The sequence below is a fragment of the Triturus cristatus genome, chromosome 8 (assembly GCF_964204655.1).
Source record: "Triturus cristatus chromosome 8, aTriCri1.1, whole genome shotgun sequence".
Classification (NCBI taxonomy): Eukaryota; Metazoa; Chordata; class Amphibia; order Caudata; family Salamandridae; genus Triturus; species Triturus cristatus.
The window spans coordinates 404,132,958-404,148,045 of NC_140591.1; the positions used below are offsets into that span (position 1 = coordinate 404,132,958).

The following is a 15,088-nucleotide window of genomic DNA, read 5'->3' on the forward strand; positions in this document are numbered from 1 at the left end:
ATACATATATAAATATTAAACGTTGCTGCTAAAGTCTCAGGTGATTTTTTCACCCAGTTCATCGGCCATACTATCTATTCAGGTTCTTTTACACCCAGAAAAACCGCATGTGGAAAAACCTACAACACAAACAGGCAGAAGAAAATGAATACCTGACAGCATGTGTCAATTTCGTTTCGCCTGACTTGTAATAGGGCCTTAAATGGGCACCCTTCACTTGTGTGCATGATCCTGTAGTGGCGCAAGGACGTGGGTAGAAGGGGACTTTTTAAAATGCATGGGGGCATGTGCGTGTGCCAATGAGTTCAATACTGTGCATTTGAAGTACGCCCACGCAACACAGAGTAATTTTTCTGTAATAACAAAGGCGCCTTGTATTTGTAAAAGTGTACTGTGCAAAAACAACAGTAGATGGACAGAATGCAGAACAATGTCATACATTCACCCCAGTACAGAGATCTGGGCCTAAATCCATCGTTGTTTGCTCACCATGCCATTCCAGTTTGAACCCAGCCAGATGCAAATCAGTCTTGACCCTGTGCCTCATGGGAACAGTCCAGCCCGAACTGCTAAGCCAGGTCCTCCCTGGACTGGAAACAAGCATCCTAGGACCGGTTTCGGGGTTTCACCCCTCTTCAGCCAGGATAGCTTGATTCCAGTGGCATGGAGAGCACGGGACAAACGTCTGAGCATACCCGTCCCACTCGGGGTGACAAATGCAAAAACAACAGTTGATGGACAGAATGCAGGACAATGTCATACATTCACCCCAGTACAGAGATCTGGGCCTAAATCCATCGTTTTTTTGCTCACCATGCCATGGCAGTTTGAACCCAGCCATATGCAAATCAGTCTTGAACCTGTGCCTCATGCTATCCTGGCTGAAGAGGGGTGAAACCCCGAAACCGGTCCTAGGATGCTTGGTTCCAGTCCAGGGAGGACCTGGCTTGGCAGTTTGGGCTGGACTGTTCCCATGAGGCACAGGGTCAAGACTGATTTGCATATGGCTGGGTTCAAACTGGAATGGCAAGGTGAGCAAAAACCGATGGATTTAGGCCCAGATCTCTGTACTGGGGTGAATGTATGACATTGTTCTGCATTTTGTCCATCAACTGTTGTTTTTGCGAAAGTGTACTGTCACCGGTGGTACTGCGGTGCTTCAGACCAATGACAAAAGTGTAGCAGATCAGAGACAACAGGGCAGGTGAACTAGAGTCCAAGAAACAGATCAGGCAATGGGCATGAGAAAAGCAGAAATGCTTCAGATCTCTCCTAATCGAACTTCAATTGAGTGTCTCATGGAGTGCTAGTGGCAGCACATTTTAGATCTGGGGCTCCCGCAGACATGCTCTTTCTCCATATTTAGCCCTCTTAGTGCATGGGATCTGAACCATGGCCCAGCTAATGGACTACGAAGATCTAGAGTGGACATGAGCAGCCACAACATAATGGCAGTCACATTGCATGGTCCACTTTGTGCTGTTGTAGTACATTTTTGAAGCAGAGGTAGCTTCTGCCAACCCAACTGTACTCCTAGCTGTTACTGATTTACGTTCAGTCGATGAACTTAAGACTATAACCAGGACCAGCATTTGTATCCTTTAACTGTATCTGATGAAGCACTTTTTATGGTTTTATCCCCCTTACAACAGTAACACAATAGATGTATTCAGTCAGTTAAAAAACAATTATGAGAGTAAGCTACATTTTGGAACCTGAATATGTGGCAGCCATGTACCCTGGAATTCATCATCAAAATGATTTTGGAGAAGTATGTCAAACAAATTGCACAAACATTGTCAGATGACAACAGCCTGCCATCCTTTGATTTTTGTGCTCACTCAGGAGGTATGCAATCATCTGGATGCAGGCTAATTTGATGATTTCATTTATCTTTTCCTTTCCCAATATGCCTTTTAATGTTATATTTTTATGTTCCGTTTCCTCTATTTCATTCGGATCTTAAACTAAATGTGTCCATTTGCCTTTCAGGATAGTTTGTACTGCTTTAGGCTTTTTCATTAACCAAGATATTTTTTGATTGGTTACGACTCAATCACACTAGCATCAGAGACCAAGCTGAGCAAAATCCATCTCAACCAGGCTGCGTGTCAAGTGCTATGAAACTAAACAAACATTGGTGTTTCGCAGGAACAATTTCTGGTCACCAAGGGCTGCAAAAAGATCATTGTGTACTCAGGATATCATCACAGGTCATCAGCTAACTCCATATGAATGATGCACATTTCAACTAATTGCATCCTTGAAGTTGAAGAAGAAGTGATATTCTATCTTGGAAGAGTGGCTGGTCGAGACCGAATGAGGGGGACACAGCTCTGAAACAACAATGGTATTTAGAGGCACTATCTTGTGGATCTATGGAGGAGTAAAGTAAAAGAAGGAGTTTGAAGGGGTAAGACACATAACAAGATGTATGTCTTTCAAAGTGCACAGTTTCAAAGAAAGGGCCAGCAAAGAACCTGCGGAAATATGGCCACCATGCAACCTCATGACAATATATGGTGCCTGGTAAGCAGTTCCAGATCAGGATACTACACTGATAACTGGAAACCATATCTTGGTGATGAATGGAGAAAGAAAGTAAACAAAAAGGGAGGAGTTGGAAGCAGCAACCAACATCAGAGGAAGCATAAACCGAAGGAAAGTTAGACTCTCAGGAGACCAATGCAGCTAAGTAGGCTATCGATGATAACGTTTATCAGTCATACGAGCCCCAGCCCACTTTGTCCTGTGGCCTGTTTCACTTGGAGATGAGTGGGTAGGATTCAGCCTATGTTCTTGTACATGTTGCCTTACTGATCAGCTTTTCCAACCTGTATTGCCCCCGTGGCGGCTTTGCACTCAATCAGACGAGGCAAGCTCTTCTGGATCCTGGCAATACCAGATGAATTTGCTTGTTGCCTTGTATCCTGATCACCACTGTAAATTATATATCCTAGATCCACACAGAGGTCTCACAAACGTCATCTGCATTTGCATATGTCGCTAACACAAATCAGACATTTCACACAGCACACATAACAAAATGCTAAATATGCATAGGACTGAATTTCTTCTAAAACGACAACATAAAACGTGCAACATAAGGACTTTCTGAGAGATTCTATAAAGAACATAATTATCTCAAAATAACATAAGGAGATAAGCAAATAAGGCAGGGTACTAAGCAGCCGCCCAAACAACCTAGGTGGTATGACAAACACTGCAAAAATGCAAGATCCACCCTGGCCAAAGCCTTATCTAGTGGTAGCACCCCACTTATTCAATTAGCAAGACTTGCTTACAGGAAAAGCATCGCACAAGCTAAAAAAAAGTGGGATGAAATGTTTTGGCAGGACCTAAAGGAAGCCAGTGATTCCCAAGATGCTAGACTATTTTGGAACGTTCTGAAGTGGGGCAGAGGAGGTCTATCAGAAAATCCCTCAAATCATGTCTCAGAAGGGGATTGGCTGGGTTATTTTAAGCCCCAATACGCACGTGATCACCTCTACATAAGTCAGGGCATAATGCCCTATGCCTTTTATTTGTCCGGGCCTTTCACCCCCGAGGACTCTTTAGCTGCACTGTCCTGTGTAGCTGCAGGTCGGGCTCCTGGGTTGGATGGTATTCCTTCTGATCTCTTTCTAGAGAATAAAGATCCATGGAGCAGGTATATCGCTCTTATAGCGAACGCCGTGGCCGAAGGCGCGCCAGCACCTAAATCTTGGGGAGGCGCTGTCATAATTCCAATTTATAAAAAGGGCGACAAAAGCCACCCGGGGAATTACAGACCCATCAGCCTAATTGACACAATTCAAAAAGTCATTGGGAGGATGGTTCTGAACGAGGTACATAATTGGATCGACGCGAACGAGATTCTTTCTAGTCTTCAGGCGGGTTTTTTCGCAAATCCATTAGCACCATTGACCAGGTGTTCCGCTTTAAGCAACTATTATGGAAAGTTGTTGACCTGGGCAAAGGCAGTCTCTATGTCACCTTTGTGGACTTAAGAGCTGCCTTTGACCTCGTCCCTCGCGAACAGCTCTGGAGGGTCCTAGAAAAGCTAGGATTATCTTTGGAACTCCTGACCTTAATTAGAAGATTGCACGAGTCCAACTTTGCAAAAATTCAATGGGGTGGCCTGGGGGAATCAACCGCCGAGTTCCCAGTAGAGCGGGGAGTCCGCCAAGGATGTGCAATGGCCCCAACACTATTCTCTTTGTACATCAATGGAATAGTGGACTACATGCTCCAGACCAATACCGATGCTCCAAAACTGGCAGGTGTTATAACACCAATATTAATGTTTGCCGATGACACTCTTATAGTGTCAAAAACCCCGAGCGGCATGCAGAAGGCACTGGTAATTTTTGAAAACTTCTGTAAAGACCATGGGCTGGAGGTCAACGTGGCAAAGACAAAGCTAATGACCTTCAACCCACACACTAGCTATAGGGTTGGTAAGCTTAGGATGAACGGCCAAACCCTTGAGGAGGTCACTAACTTCACATACTTAGGCATTCACATGTCCCGCAACAATCGATGGAACAGGCATCTGGAAATGTCAACACTGAAACTCACCCAAATTTCGGGTACGTTGGTTAAAGAGTTCAAAAAATCTCTTACTAAACCTCTTAAACCGGTGTTGCAAGTCTACGAGGCAAAGGCCTTAAACTCGGTTCTATATGGAGCTGAGTTATGGGGCTTTGATACATTAACATCTCTCATGGTAGTTGAAAACAAATTTTTCCGCTCCATTACAGGCTTGCCACAAAGTACGCCAATGGTCCCACTGCGTTATGACCTAGGTAGGAAGTCCATTAAAGATTTGGCAAATCTCCGTCCAGTTTTATACTGGAGGAGATTGTGGACTACTCCGGAGCTCCGACCCTACGCAGTGGGTATCATGGACGTAATTCAGGTTGACAAGTTTCACAAAATTAAGTGGCTAAGGAACCTCCGAGATTCACTAATTGCTTTGGGACTGGAAAATCTTTGGGATGACCCAGTGGCCGCTGATTTTCCCATAAAAAAGCTCTTGAAAAAACTTTATTGGGACAAGGTAAATCACAGGGTGTGGGCAGCCTCCACTTCCCCTTCCATGACCAATCGTTTCTTAGAGGCAAAGGTTATACCCCTACTAGAACCCTACTGGGATTTAATAACATCTCCAAAGGATAGGAAACTCTATTTCCAACTCAGAGCAGGCTCTCTCCCATTAAGGGCCTTAACTTCTGGGTGGTTTGGTGGAAGCACATGTACCTGCCCTGCTTGTGGAGACAAACGAGAAACCACTGGCCATTTCCTCTGCGTGTGCCCAGTATATGCCGCTCCTCGACGCCACTGGCTTTCCCCTCTATGCAAATTGCTGGGCACTAGGAGCTCTGCCATAGCTATTCGAATTTTATGCACGAGCACCTTACCAGTCCATTCATTAGGCCTAGCTAAATATTTGGGGTGGGCATGGTCACTTAGATTAAAAACCCTCATTCAGTAGAGAATGTATTTGGGCAGGCTTGAAGCTTCAAATATACTGCTATTATTTCTGCCTCAATTATTCCTTTTAATTATGTGCATTTCACGTCATCTGTCTATTGCTTGTTTAATATCTTCTTATTAAAAAGGTTTTATCTATTTATTGGAATGTATCTATTGAATTAGTTATTGTGATTTTATATATTTGTGATTTGTTGTGTCTTGTATGAATTATTTTTAATTCGAATAAAGACTTATGATGATGATAAGGAGATAAATAGCTGCCGTTCAAATGGAGATCTGCAGACAGAGTACACACATAAGCAGGAGAATCAGATTGCTGTTCACAACTTTTCCAAGAGATTAGGTGTTAAATGGCTATTCATGATGCACAGTAATAATATATTAAAGAACAACAGATAGCGAGCTTTCGAGATTGTTTAAATCTATAGCTTTAGATTATATAATTTGTGTTAATTTGGTGAAATGTATAATAGTGGTCAAACCTTATTTTCAGGAAACAGGTTTCCTCTTTGCTTTTTGATTGCCTGTAGGAGATCACCGCCATCACAATATTCCATAACTATATATAGATGTCCATCCGCTGAAAAAACACAGCAGAAATATGCAGTCAAGATATAAACAGAGAGATAAGATTTTCTGACAGGTTCTAGCAAACCCAGTTCTTCTTCTTGGCTGTACATACCTTCAAATGACTCCTTATAAGCAACAATATTGGGGTGCTGCATTTTGGCTAAAAGGATTGCTTCTCGTCTACTGTCATGGATGCCAAATTGAGACTGAAAACATAAAAATAATATAAAAAAAGATTAGTAGCATGTTTTTACAAAAGTACAGAATTGCTGTATATCTATTTACATAGATATAAGGGAGTCACAATCCTAATCGGACACTGAACAGTAGCCTTAAAATTACTTTGACCATTGAAACCACAGACAGAAGTAACATAACATTATTTAGTGGAAAGCAGGAGCAAAAGTAACATAGGCTGGTTGAATCGGAGGTTACATTTTTATGAACTTCCATTTTGTTTTATTTTTAGTCATGCAAATACAAAGCAGCTAGTGTTTTGGGCAGAGTCTCTTTGGTTGCCCTACAGCCTTTTCTTGATAGATGAAATAGTACCGGCTGGAGTCTTGTGTGCAAAGTTGTTCCAGCCAATAGCCATGTTTAACTTTGTGTCGCATGATGTACTCCATAATGACTATATTGTATTCTAAAAGTAAACTAACTGCGGGGAACCCATGCTGCCTTGCTCATGTCTGCAAGACCATATAGAACAAGCATTGGGAATGCATCCGTTTTGCCTATGTGTTGATTAATAAGCTGTCCGGGAGGGAGGAAAGAACTTCCATACAAGTATCATGGGAGTTGAGAGGATGTGGCGCCGCAGCCAGAGCTGCTGACTCAGGAGCTGGGGATCCCGGTTTGAGTCTCAGCAGCGCAACATCCTCTGATTCTGGGTAAATCACTTAATATCTCATCATATTATTTCACCACCTACTCAAATGTGCTACTGCCTCATGTGGACGGATTCTTCTTCACAAGCCCATATGTAATAGTTACATGCTAGGAATACCCATCTTTAAACAGTGGTAGGCACCAGATGCCAGGGATACCCACTGTATGCCACAAGTGCTCTTTGGCAGCCAAAACCACATGCAATGAGTGGCCATCACTGTGCCATCACTATCTATCAATATGCCAAGGAAAGTCACAGTGTTTAAAATGGCCATCACTAAACACATCATATCCACAATATTCCAAAGTTGGTGACCTTATGTCAAGGCCACCATTATACCAGAGATTAACATCAGTATGCTTGCTTGAACACCAAAATGCCAAGGATGCACACAATAGACCAGGCCACAATAACGCCAAGGATGAACGATATCGCAGGGCAACCTTATGACAGGGCTGCTATTATGTGCAGACTCATCGAGACTTATTCTAGGATGGTCGTTGCCGGCTCCCTAAGACACAGAAGTGCCACCACATGTTGTCAAGTCCAGAAGCGGGTGGAAGCCTGTTGGGGCTGTTAGGGCCTGCTAAAAGGCAGAAAGTACAATCCTGCAGATTATGACTTCATAGGCCAGCAGAGGCATGAGCAGCACCAGCACAAGGCAGGTATCTGCATAGTGGATGTAACTACTGCATACAATACACACACAAAGAAGCAATTGCTTCCATTTTACTTTTGGAAATCATCTGCAGTCTGTGCATGTGTACATACATTTTTTTTAAAACTTGAATTGGCCCCTCTTATGTTTGTTTTATGTACTTAATGTTTCATATTTAACAATTACATAGCAAATGTTACTCGAAGCGTATTGAAATAAAGCACAGAGACAGAATTACAACACCATTTGTTAAGCACAACCATTAAATTGTAACAGCATTTAAATACCTTCGGAAGCCTGATTTCCTTCATCACATACTTGCAGCTGCTGCTTTTCTGCTGCACCAGGAGAGCTCTTCCAAACGAGCCCTCTCCAATAGCCGTCAGGATTGTGTATTCTTCCATGGTTGCAAGCTAGCACATATCTGTAAACGTCCTTGTGTGCTCTATCCCACTACTTAGCCTAGAAAACCTGCAAAATCAGATTTCAGCAAATAAGATATATTGTCCACGAAGTGGCAAAAAAGCAATTTTAGCAACAACAAAAAAGGATTACCAAAATCAGCATGTGTTTGTGTGTTAGCACTAAAATGTGTTGATGCTCCATTTTACGGTCTTGTTAAGGGAGAGGAGTAGAACTCTAAGAGTGTGATAGGTGTTTGGTGAAGATGGGATACTTGCTAGGAGTGTACAGGGCCAGGCTTTTGTGTGCCCCTGGTGGGCTAGCAGCATGGATCTGGTGGAGGCAGCCAGCAGACGCTCCAAAAGGAGGTCCAGTAGGAGAAACTTTAGAATTGCAAAGTACGACTGGTGATGTAGGGGAAAGGTGATGTATGGATAATGCAGCCCCTCTGCTCTATACATCTTTTGATCTGTTGCCCCTGGTCCACCTCAGCGCCTAATAGCCCGAGCTCTCCGTACTTTCTGTTGTCAGACCCTGATGACCTCTCAAGGCCTAAGGTAGCATCCAGGGGGAGAACTCATACAATGAATGCATCCCTCTGGCAAGACCCTGCTGTTGTGTCCACTGCCATCTTACAGCACTGTTTCGAGCAAATGTTCTGCATATCTTCGTCTGCGTCCTCGCAACTATGATCCTTTTCTCTCAGTTCTGAGTTCCTGAGTTAATCTGGTTGTGCCACCTCCCGGGTGCAAACTTAATCTGTAGAGGTTTTTTAGGTCAAGCTGGACCTGCTGTAATCAGTCTGTGTGCATCAAGTCCATCCCCTTTCTGGCCATTGCTTTTCATTTGTCTATGTCAGTGTCGTTTAAAAATCCTTGCTTGCTAGTGGTCAGTCCTGTCTCTTTGTCCCTTCTTTCTCTCTTCTGTTCCTCCCACAGAGCAGGGACTTCGTGCTGTCTAATTCCGCTACGGTTCTTTATCTGTTCTTTGAGGGACTATTTTTTCCTTGGTTTCCAGCTCTGTTACTGTTTGTATGTGTTTAGCGTCAGCACCCTCTCTGCTTACATTCAAATATACCATTCTTCCTCCCACGTCCACTTAATGCCACAGTTGTGTAACTGCTGCATTTTTTTTACTGTTGCCTCCCCCACTGTGGCTCCTGCTAACGCGCTTGTATTTGTTTAATTAGGCTTTTTGAACTTTTTGATCTCTATGGGCAGTTGGTCTTTTTCTAGTTATATATTTGCTTAGTTTGGGCTTCCTTTTAAGGGGGATTGAGCTTGTTATTTGGGTATGGCCTGCAAAGGGGTACATCCAGCCCCCTCTCTTTCCTACCTTTTGATTGGTTCCTGTGCCGGCTACTTACTTTTCCTCCAGTTCTATTGGCTGCAGCATATTTTCTTGCATTGGCTAATGCTTGTTTAGGACTGGTGCCCTGTGCATGCTGTTAAGACGGTCTGTTTTAAAAGAAGCTACATAGCTACATTTCTAAATTTTGATCCTCTAAACCTTGGCCCCAGGCATGCTGCGTCGCCCCTGTCGGCTACCGTGTCGTAGTGCTAAACTGTTGTTTGCTTCAGTCTTAATTCACAGCTCCGGCAAGCAATCACTGTCACAGAGTGGTTGGTTAAATGGCGATGGATTTACTCCCAATACATTTGAGCAGTATGTTAATGAGTCTGTAAAACACAAGTACTTAAATGATGAAAAATAACTGCTTTTTTCCTTTTCTTTTGGCTCTTCGAATAATGTAAATATTCCTGTTAGATCTTAGGTGTGGCTGAAAAATTCCCAGCATTTTTCTAACAAATATGAATTCACACACATTTATTGCTTATAGGCGGCGTTTTTGCATGAAGCAGATCATAAAATCAAGAAAATTAAACCTTGCAAAACTCACCAATTTGTGATTTTGTTATATTACATGGTGGATACCTAGCTCAGTGACCCACTATATGTGTTTTTCTAATGTAAGTAATGTAGGGGTAGTGTTATTTGCACAATATTTTGCTGCAATTTTTGTCAAATAGGTTTTGATCACTACAGAAATCCCACCCACCACAGATGGAGGCAATTTGTTTCTACCCTAGAGTTGATGGCAGGAAGTGATTACACGTATAATCACTACTGCACAAATCTGAACAGCAAAATACCAGTCTGCGTCATGAGGGTGTGCATAGCTGTGTGCGGATTCTTGGCCCTTTTTTATCTGATTGACAGAGAACACCGTTGACCCCTCAGCTCCAGCACACTGTTTTGCAAAAATAAAGAGAGATAACTTAAAAACACTGAGCCGCATAAGTTCTACTTTCCAGAATTTAATTTTGGTTCCCTTCCTCTTTCCACTAGTCCTGTAAGAGTTTGTCTCCACCTATCTGATCCTTTCTCTGATATGAAATGGATTGTCCAGACCCCATCTTCCCTTCCCATAACTTCCTGTTCAGCTCTTGTGTCAGGAAGCGATGTCCAGTATACGTCCATGGACTATGGATGGTCCTGGCTGCAGGAGCCTCTCATCCAATTAGCAACACGACACAGTGGTAGGTGTCTTGCCCTCTCTGCCAAAACTCCACCAAGTTTGATACTAGGACAATGCTTGTCTCAATAGTGGCAGTGTTTCCTATTAGCTGTCATTACAATAACACAATATTATATAGTAATAAATGTGGAAATGGGGCAGGCTGTATTTGCATATGCCACACCCCATGAACATGTGGGTCTCCCTACTGCTGGTGTGCTCCTGTCTGCATTGACTAATAGACAATATGTATTGTTGCCTTCATATGCACAAGCCACAAAATCCACGGCACCATGCAGTTTGTACAACTGTTTACTCATTGATAATCCTAATTGATTCAAAGGATATTTACAAGAATCCAGAACCAAAACATATGCAGTTAATAAAAACTGAGAAAAAATAAGTATTCCTTACAATTCTATTAATAAGCAAACGGACACTGAACCACTGAAAGTGAATACGAAATTTAACACACCAAGTTAAGTATAATTAAAATAAGTGATGTGCATTAAACAACATTATCAAAGAGAACAATTTTTAAAAATGTATCGTGGCTTGGATGAGTTGGCATGTGTTATCGCTACATATCTATATATGCAAAAAAAAGAAGTTTGGAACTCTGGGTAGTTCACAAGTTTGAGGTGGAGAGCAGCTCTACACCTCCGCAAACCCTCTCAAACTGCTCATCTCAAATGTCTGTTTTCTAGCAGAGATTTTAAGCAGGGCGACTGGAATTACGCAGCGGGAGTGGGCCAAAATATGTGGCAGAGTTGAGAATATTATGCGGCCAGAAAAGGCAAATTGTGTGACATAGTGCAGCACAATTTGTAATAGTATTACTACATTTTTTGACATTTTTTAACTTAGTACCACTGTCTGGGCATTGGTTGTACCTCATTAGTATGCCTTTAACTCCCAAATATAGCAATAGGCAACAGGAAGTTGACCAGTCCAGCTTTGCAAAGGACCTTCCACTGCACGGCAACATGTTTTCACTGCATCTTTAATACATTTTGAGCCGTTTAAGCTAGAAACTATTTTTTGTTGTTAAAATCTGCAGATTATGCAACAGATCTAGAATTATGTGTAAATCGCTTGGCTGCACAATCGCATAATTCCAGTGGCACTGAGCATAAAATCAGCACTGTGCCATCCACGCTGAGCTAGAAAAGTGAAAATGTCTAACCTGATTCGCAAGCAAAATTAATAGCTGGTTATTAAAGACAATATACAAAAATCATAGCACGCTTTGAAATAGCTTTATGACTGAAAAGCAAGAAACTGTTTTTAAGCATATGTGAACAATGCACACAATCTTTGTGCAGACGCTCAATGTGAATAGGGACAATGGGGCATGGGAGCTGACCAATTGCCCCATCCTGTATGCGGTGATGGACTGGGATAAAATGGGAACCGCAACTCAACAGCTAAATGGATGAAGCCTACTGACCAAAAAGCGCCTCTAACATGTATATTATGTTTGATTTGTTTTTAAAACAATAGTCTGGTGTAAAAATCTGTGCCAAGAACCTGATCTAAAATAGAACAAGCATTTACAAAGCAATAGGTCTCGAATTTGTGAGAGGTTGAGCTATTGGCATTGTAAATGATAATGTCTTTCCTTTGTGTTTTGAAAACCTGCAAGCGGTGCGTAACCATGCACTTTGTGTTCACTATCAGGCCAGTTCCACCCCTAAGGTGGGCTACCTGATGTGAACATGAAAACTAGAATACCACCATCTTGTTTTTTGGTGGAACTAGGTTCACTGGGTCAGTGTTATGTCCACTTTTCACAGGAAGTGCTCATATAGGGAGTATAGTCACCCTAAAGGTGAGTAGCCCATTGGCTACCACCTGAAACTCCCCTTAACACCCATAAATTGAGTACTTAGGTGGCACCCCGATGCCGGGAACTGGGATTCAACAGACCCAGAAGAAGTGGACAAAGAGGAGCCGTAAAAACAAGAACTGAAGACTTGCTGTGGACTTTTTGGTGCTAAACCTTGCCTCCCTGCAACGGTCTCGACAATCATGAAGAAACCAACTCATCCTGCAGGTACAACTTCTACCAGGAACCCGAGTAGACTGCCGGCCCTTCACAAATTGCCAGTAATCTCCCTTGGAGTAGAGGAGCTACTCCCTTGCAGTCCGCAGGCACTAACCAAGCAGAGTCCGGTTTACTGTACTGTCGATCCCCAGTCGTACCGATGCAGCAGTAGCCCAGGAAGGAATGTATGTCATTACTTCGCAAACCATTAGTTTGCATGTTTTTATTACGATGTTTTACTTAGTAAATGCCATTACTACGCAAGTTTTTACTTTGGATGCTTTTAAAACGCAACTGCTTAGAAATGAACTAAAAATGCTTTTACATCGCATTAAATTACTACGCATACCACTACAACGTTTATTAACACTACCCAAACCCTCTAACAATACACTACCCTACACTACTCAAACACCACTACACTAAACACTAAAACACTACTCCTAGACGACTTTCCCGCCACGCCTCTCCATACACTCAAACCCTACCCTGCACGACCCCCCAACAACACTACCCTAAACCCTAAAACTCTACCCGACACTACACAAACTCCACAGCACCACCCTAAACCCTAAATCACTACCCCCTGCAAGTCCCTCCCTCTTCCTGCATCCTACACTAAAACACTACCCTGCACTCCCCCCACACTTCCCTAAACCCTAAAACATTACCCTACACTACTCAAACACAACACTACCCTAAACACTAACCCCCTGCACGACCTTTCCCCTTCCCCCACTCCTGTCCCTACACTCAAAACCTACCCTGCACGACCCCCAACGACACTACCCTAAACCCTAAAACTCTACCCTATACAAACTCCACAGCACTACCCTAAACCCTAAATCACTACTCCCTGCAAGTCCCTCCCCATCCCCCAGTCCGCTCCCTACACTCAAACACTACCCTGCAAGCCCCCCTACACTTCCCTAAACCCTAAAACACTACCCTACACTACTCAAACACCACAACACTGCCCTAAACACTAAAACACTACCAGCTGCACATCCCTCCCCGACCTCCAGTCCTGTCCCTACTCCCAAACACTACCCTTCATGACCCCCGACACTACCCTAAAATACAACCTAAAAGACTACCCCTGCGCGACCCGAAAAACTACACAGCCCCACCCTAAACCCAAATACACTACTCTACACTACACAAACACAACCTACAACCTAAAAGACTACCCCCTGCACGACCCTAAAAACTACACAGCCCCACTTAACGCTCTCTCCTCGTGGTCCCTCTCTTCTCAGTAAAGCGTGGTTCCTCTATTCTCCTTTTTCCTGCGTCGTCAGAGCTGCACGTCCTTGTTTGGAAATGGAAGCAACTCCTTTTCCAAACAACGATGTGGATAGCCAGCCATTACAACACATGCGTTCTAACAACGCTTGCGATGTAACAGCTTGCGTAGTAATGGTACGCGTTGTCACATCGCAAGCGTAGTAGCGCTTGCATCAATGGCGTCACTAGGGGGGTGGGGGGGTGCGGCCCGCACCGGGTGACACCACCACATGGGGTGACACCGTAACACCAAAATGCAAGATTGATTGGCAACAGAAGTGCTTCAGCCGACAAAAAGCGGCCGCGGAATTGATGGCGTAGCTGTTAACATGAACTGTAAGGCATTAGATTCCATTGTTACAATAACAACTTGTCCCCTGAGGTGTTTGCATTTTTTTCTCTTAGCTGGTGAAAAACTCCAAAATCAATTTAGTCCGCTGTTGTCCATTATCTCTCCCATTTTGGCATATTTGAAATGGCCCTCAAAGTGCGTTTTTCTCATGACAGGCAGGCCTGCGCGGTCAAACTGCTTGGTGTGTGTGCGATGCGTTGCTGAGTGATTGTGTGTATTTACCTGTGTATTTGCTGTGTATGTGTCCTCTGTGTGTATAAATGGTGTATACTTGAATGGGTGTGTAAGAAGGAGTTGCGTGCGATGTATTCATGGTCAAGCAATGTGTGCATGTGTATGTGGAGGGCTCGTAGAGGTGTGAGTGCTATGGTGTATATAATATCTGAATGTGTATAATCATAGTGCATAGGTGTGAATCATCTGGTTTCTCTGCCCTTTCTGTGTGTGGGAGTGATTACTGTGTGCATTTGGGGTGTAGGTAGCTGTGCAAATAGTCGGTATGGGTGCGTGGGGAATTTGTGGTCTGGTCGTGTGTGAATGATCTGTATGCGATCCTATTTTCGTTCGTAAGTGAATGATCCGTGTGTGGTGTACTCTGGGTATATGTGTGTGTTATCTACGTGGATGGAGTGTCAGTGTGCAGAGTGTGTACGTACATACACGTGAATTAACTTGTCTGTATATGTGCTATCGGCCTATATGGGCGGTGGGAACCAGCTGCGAGATGTCTCTGTATATTTCGGTGTGAACACGTGTATCGTGAGCAGGAAGAGTGGTTAGAGTCTAGATATGTGTGATCAGTGAGTTTCTGTGTGGAAGGGGCATGGTTGGTATGGATAGGTGTGATAATGAGCGGTGTGTGCATG

At 43.4% G+C, this 15,088-nt stretch overlaps 1 protein-coding gene across 3 annotated transcripts in view; it reads right to left on the reverse strand.

Annotated features, from left to right (window-relative positions):
• The window catches only part of LOC146802202 (serine/threonine-protein kinase Nek3-like), a 143,179-nt gene that overhangs the window by 104,804 nt on the left and 23,287 nt on the right, over window positions 1–15,088 (reverse strand). For all 3 annotated transcript variants that reach the window (XM_085621790.1, XM_085621791.1, XM_085621789.1), the window contains exons 2-4: window positions 7,904–8,087; window positions 6,182–6,275; window positions 5,982–6,079 (exon numbers count right to left, since the gene is read on the reverse strand). In XM_085621790.1, coding sequence (XP_085477916.1) covers window positions 5,982–6,079; window positions 6,182–6,275; window positions 7,904–8,020 — 309 coding nt within the window. In that variant the 5' untranslated portion in view covers window positions 8,021–8,087. The remainder of the gene's footprint in view (window positions 1–5,981; window positions 6,080–6,181; window positions 6,276–7,903; window positions 8,088–15,088) is intronic.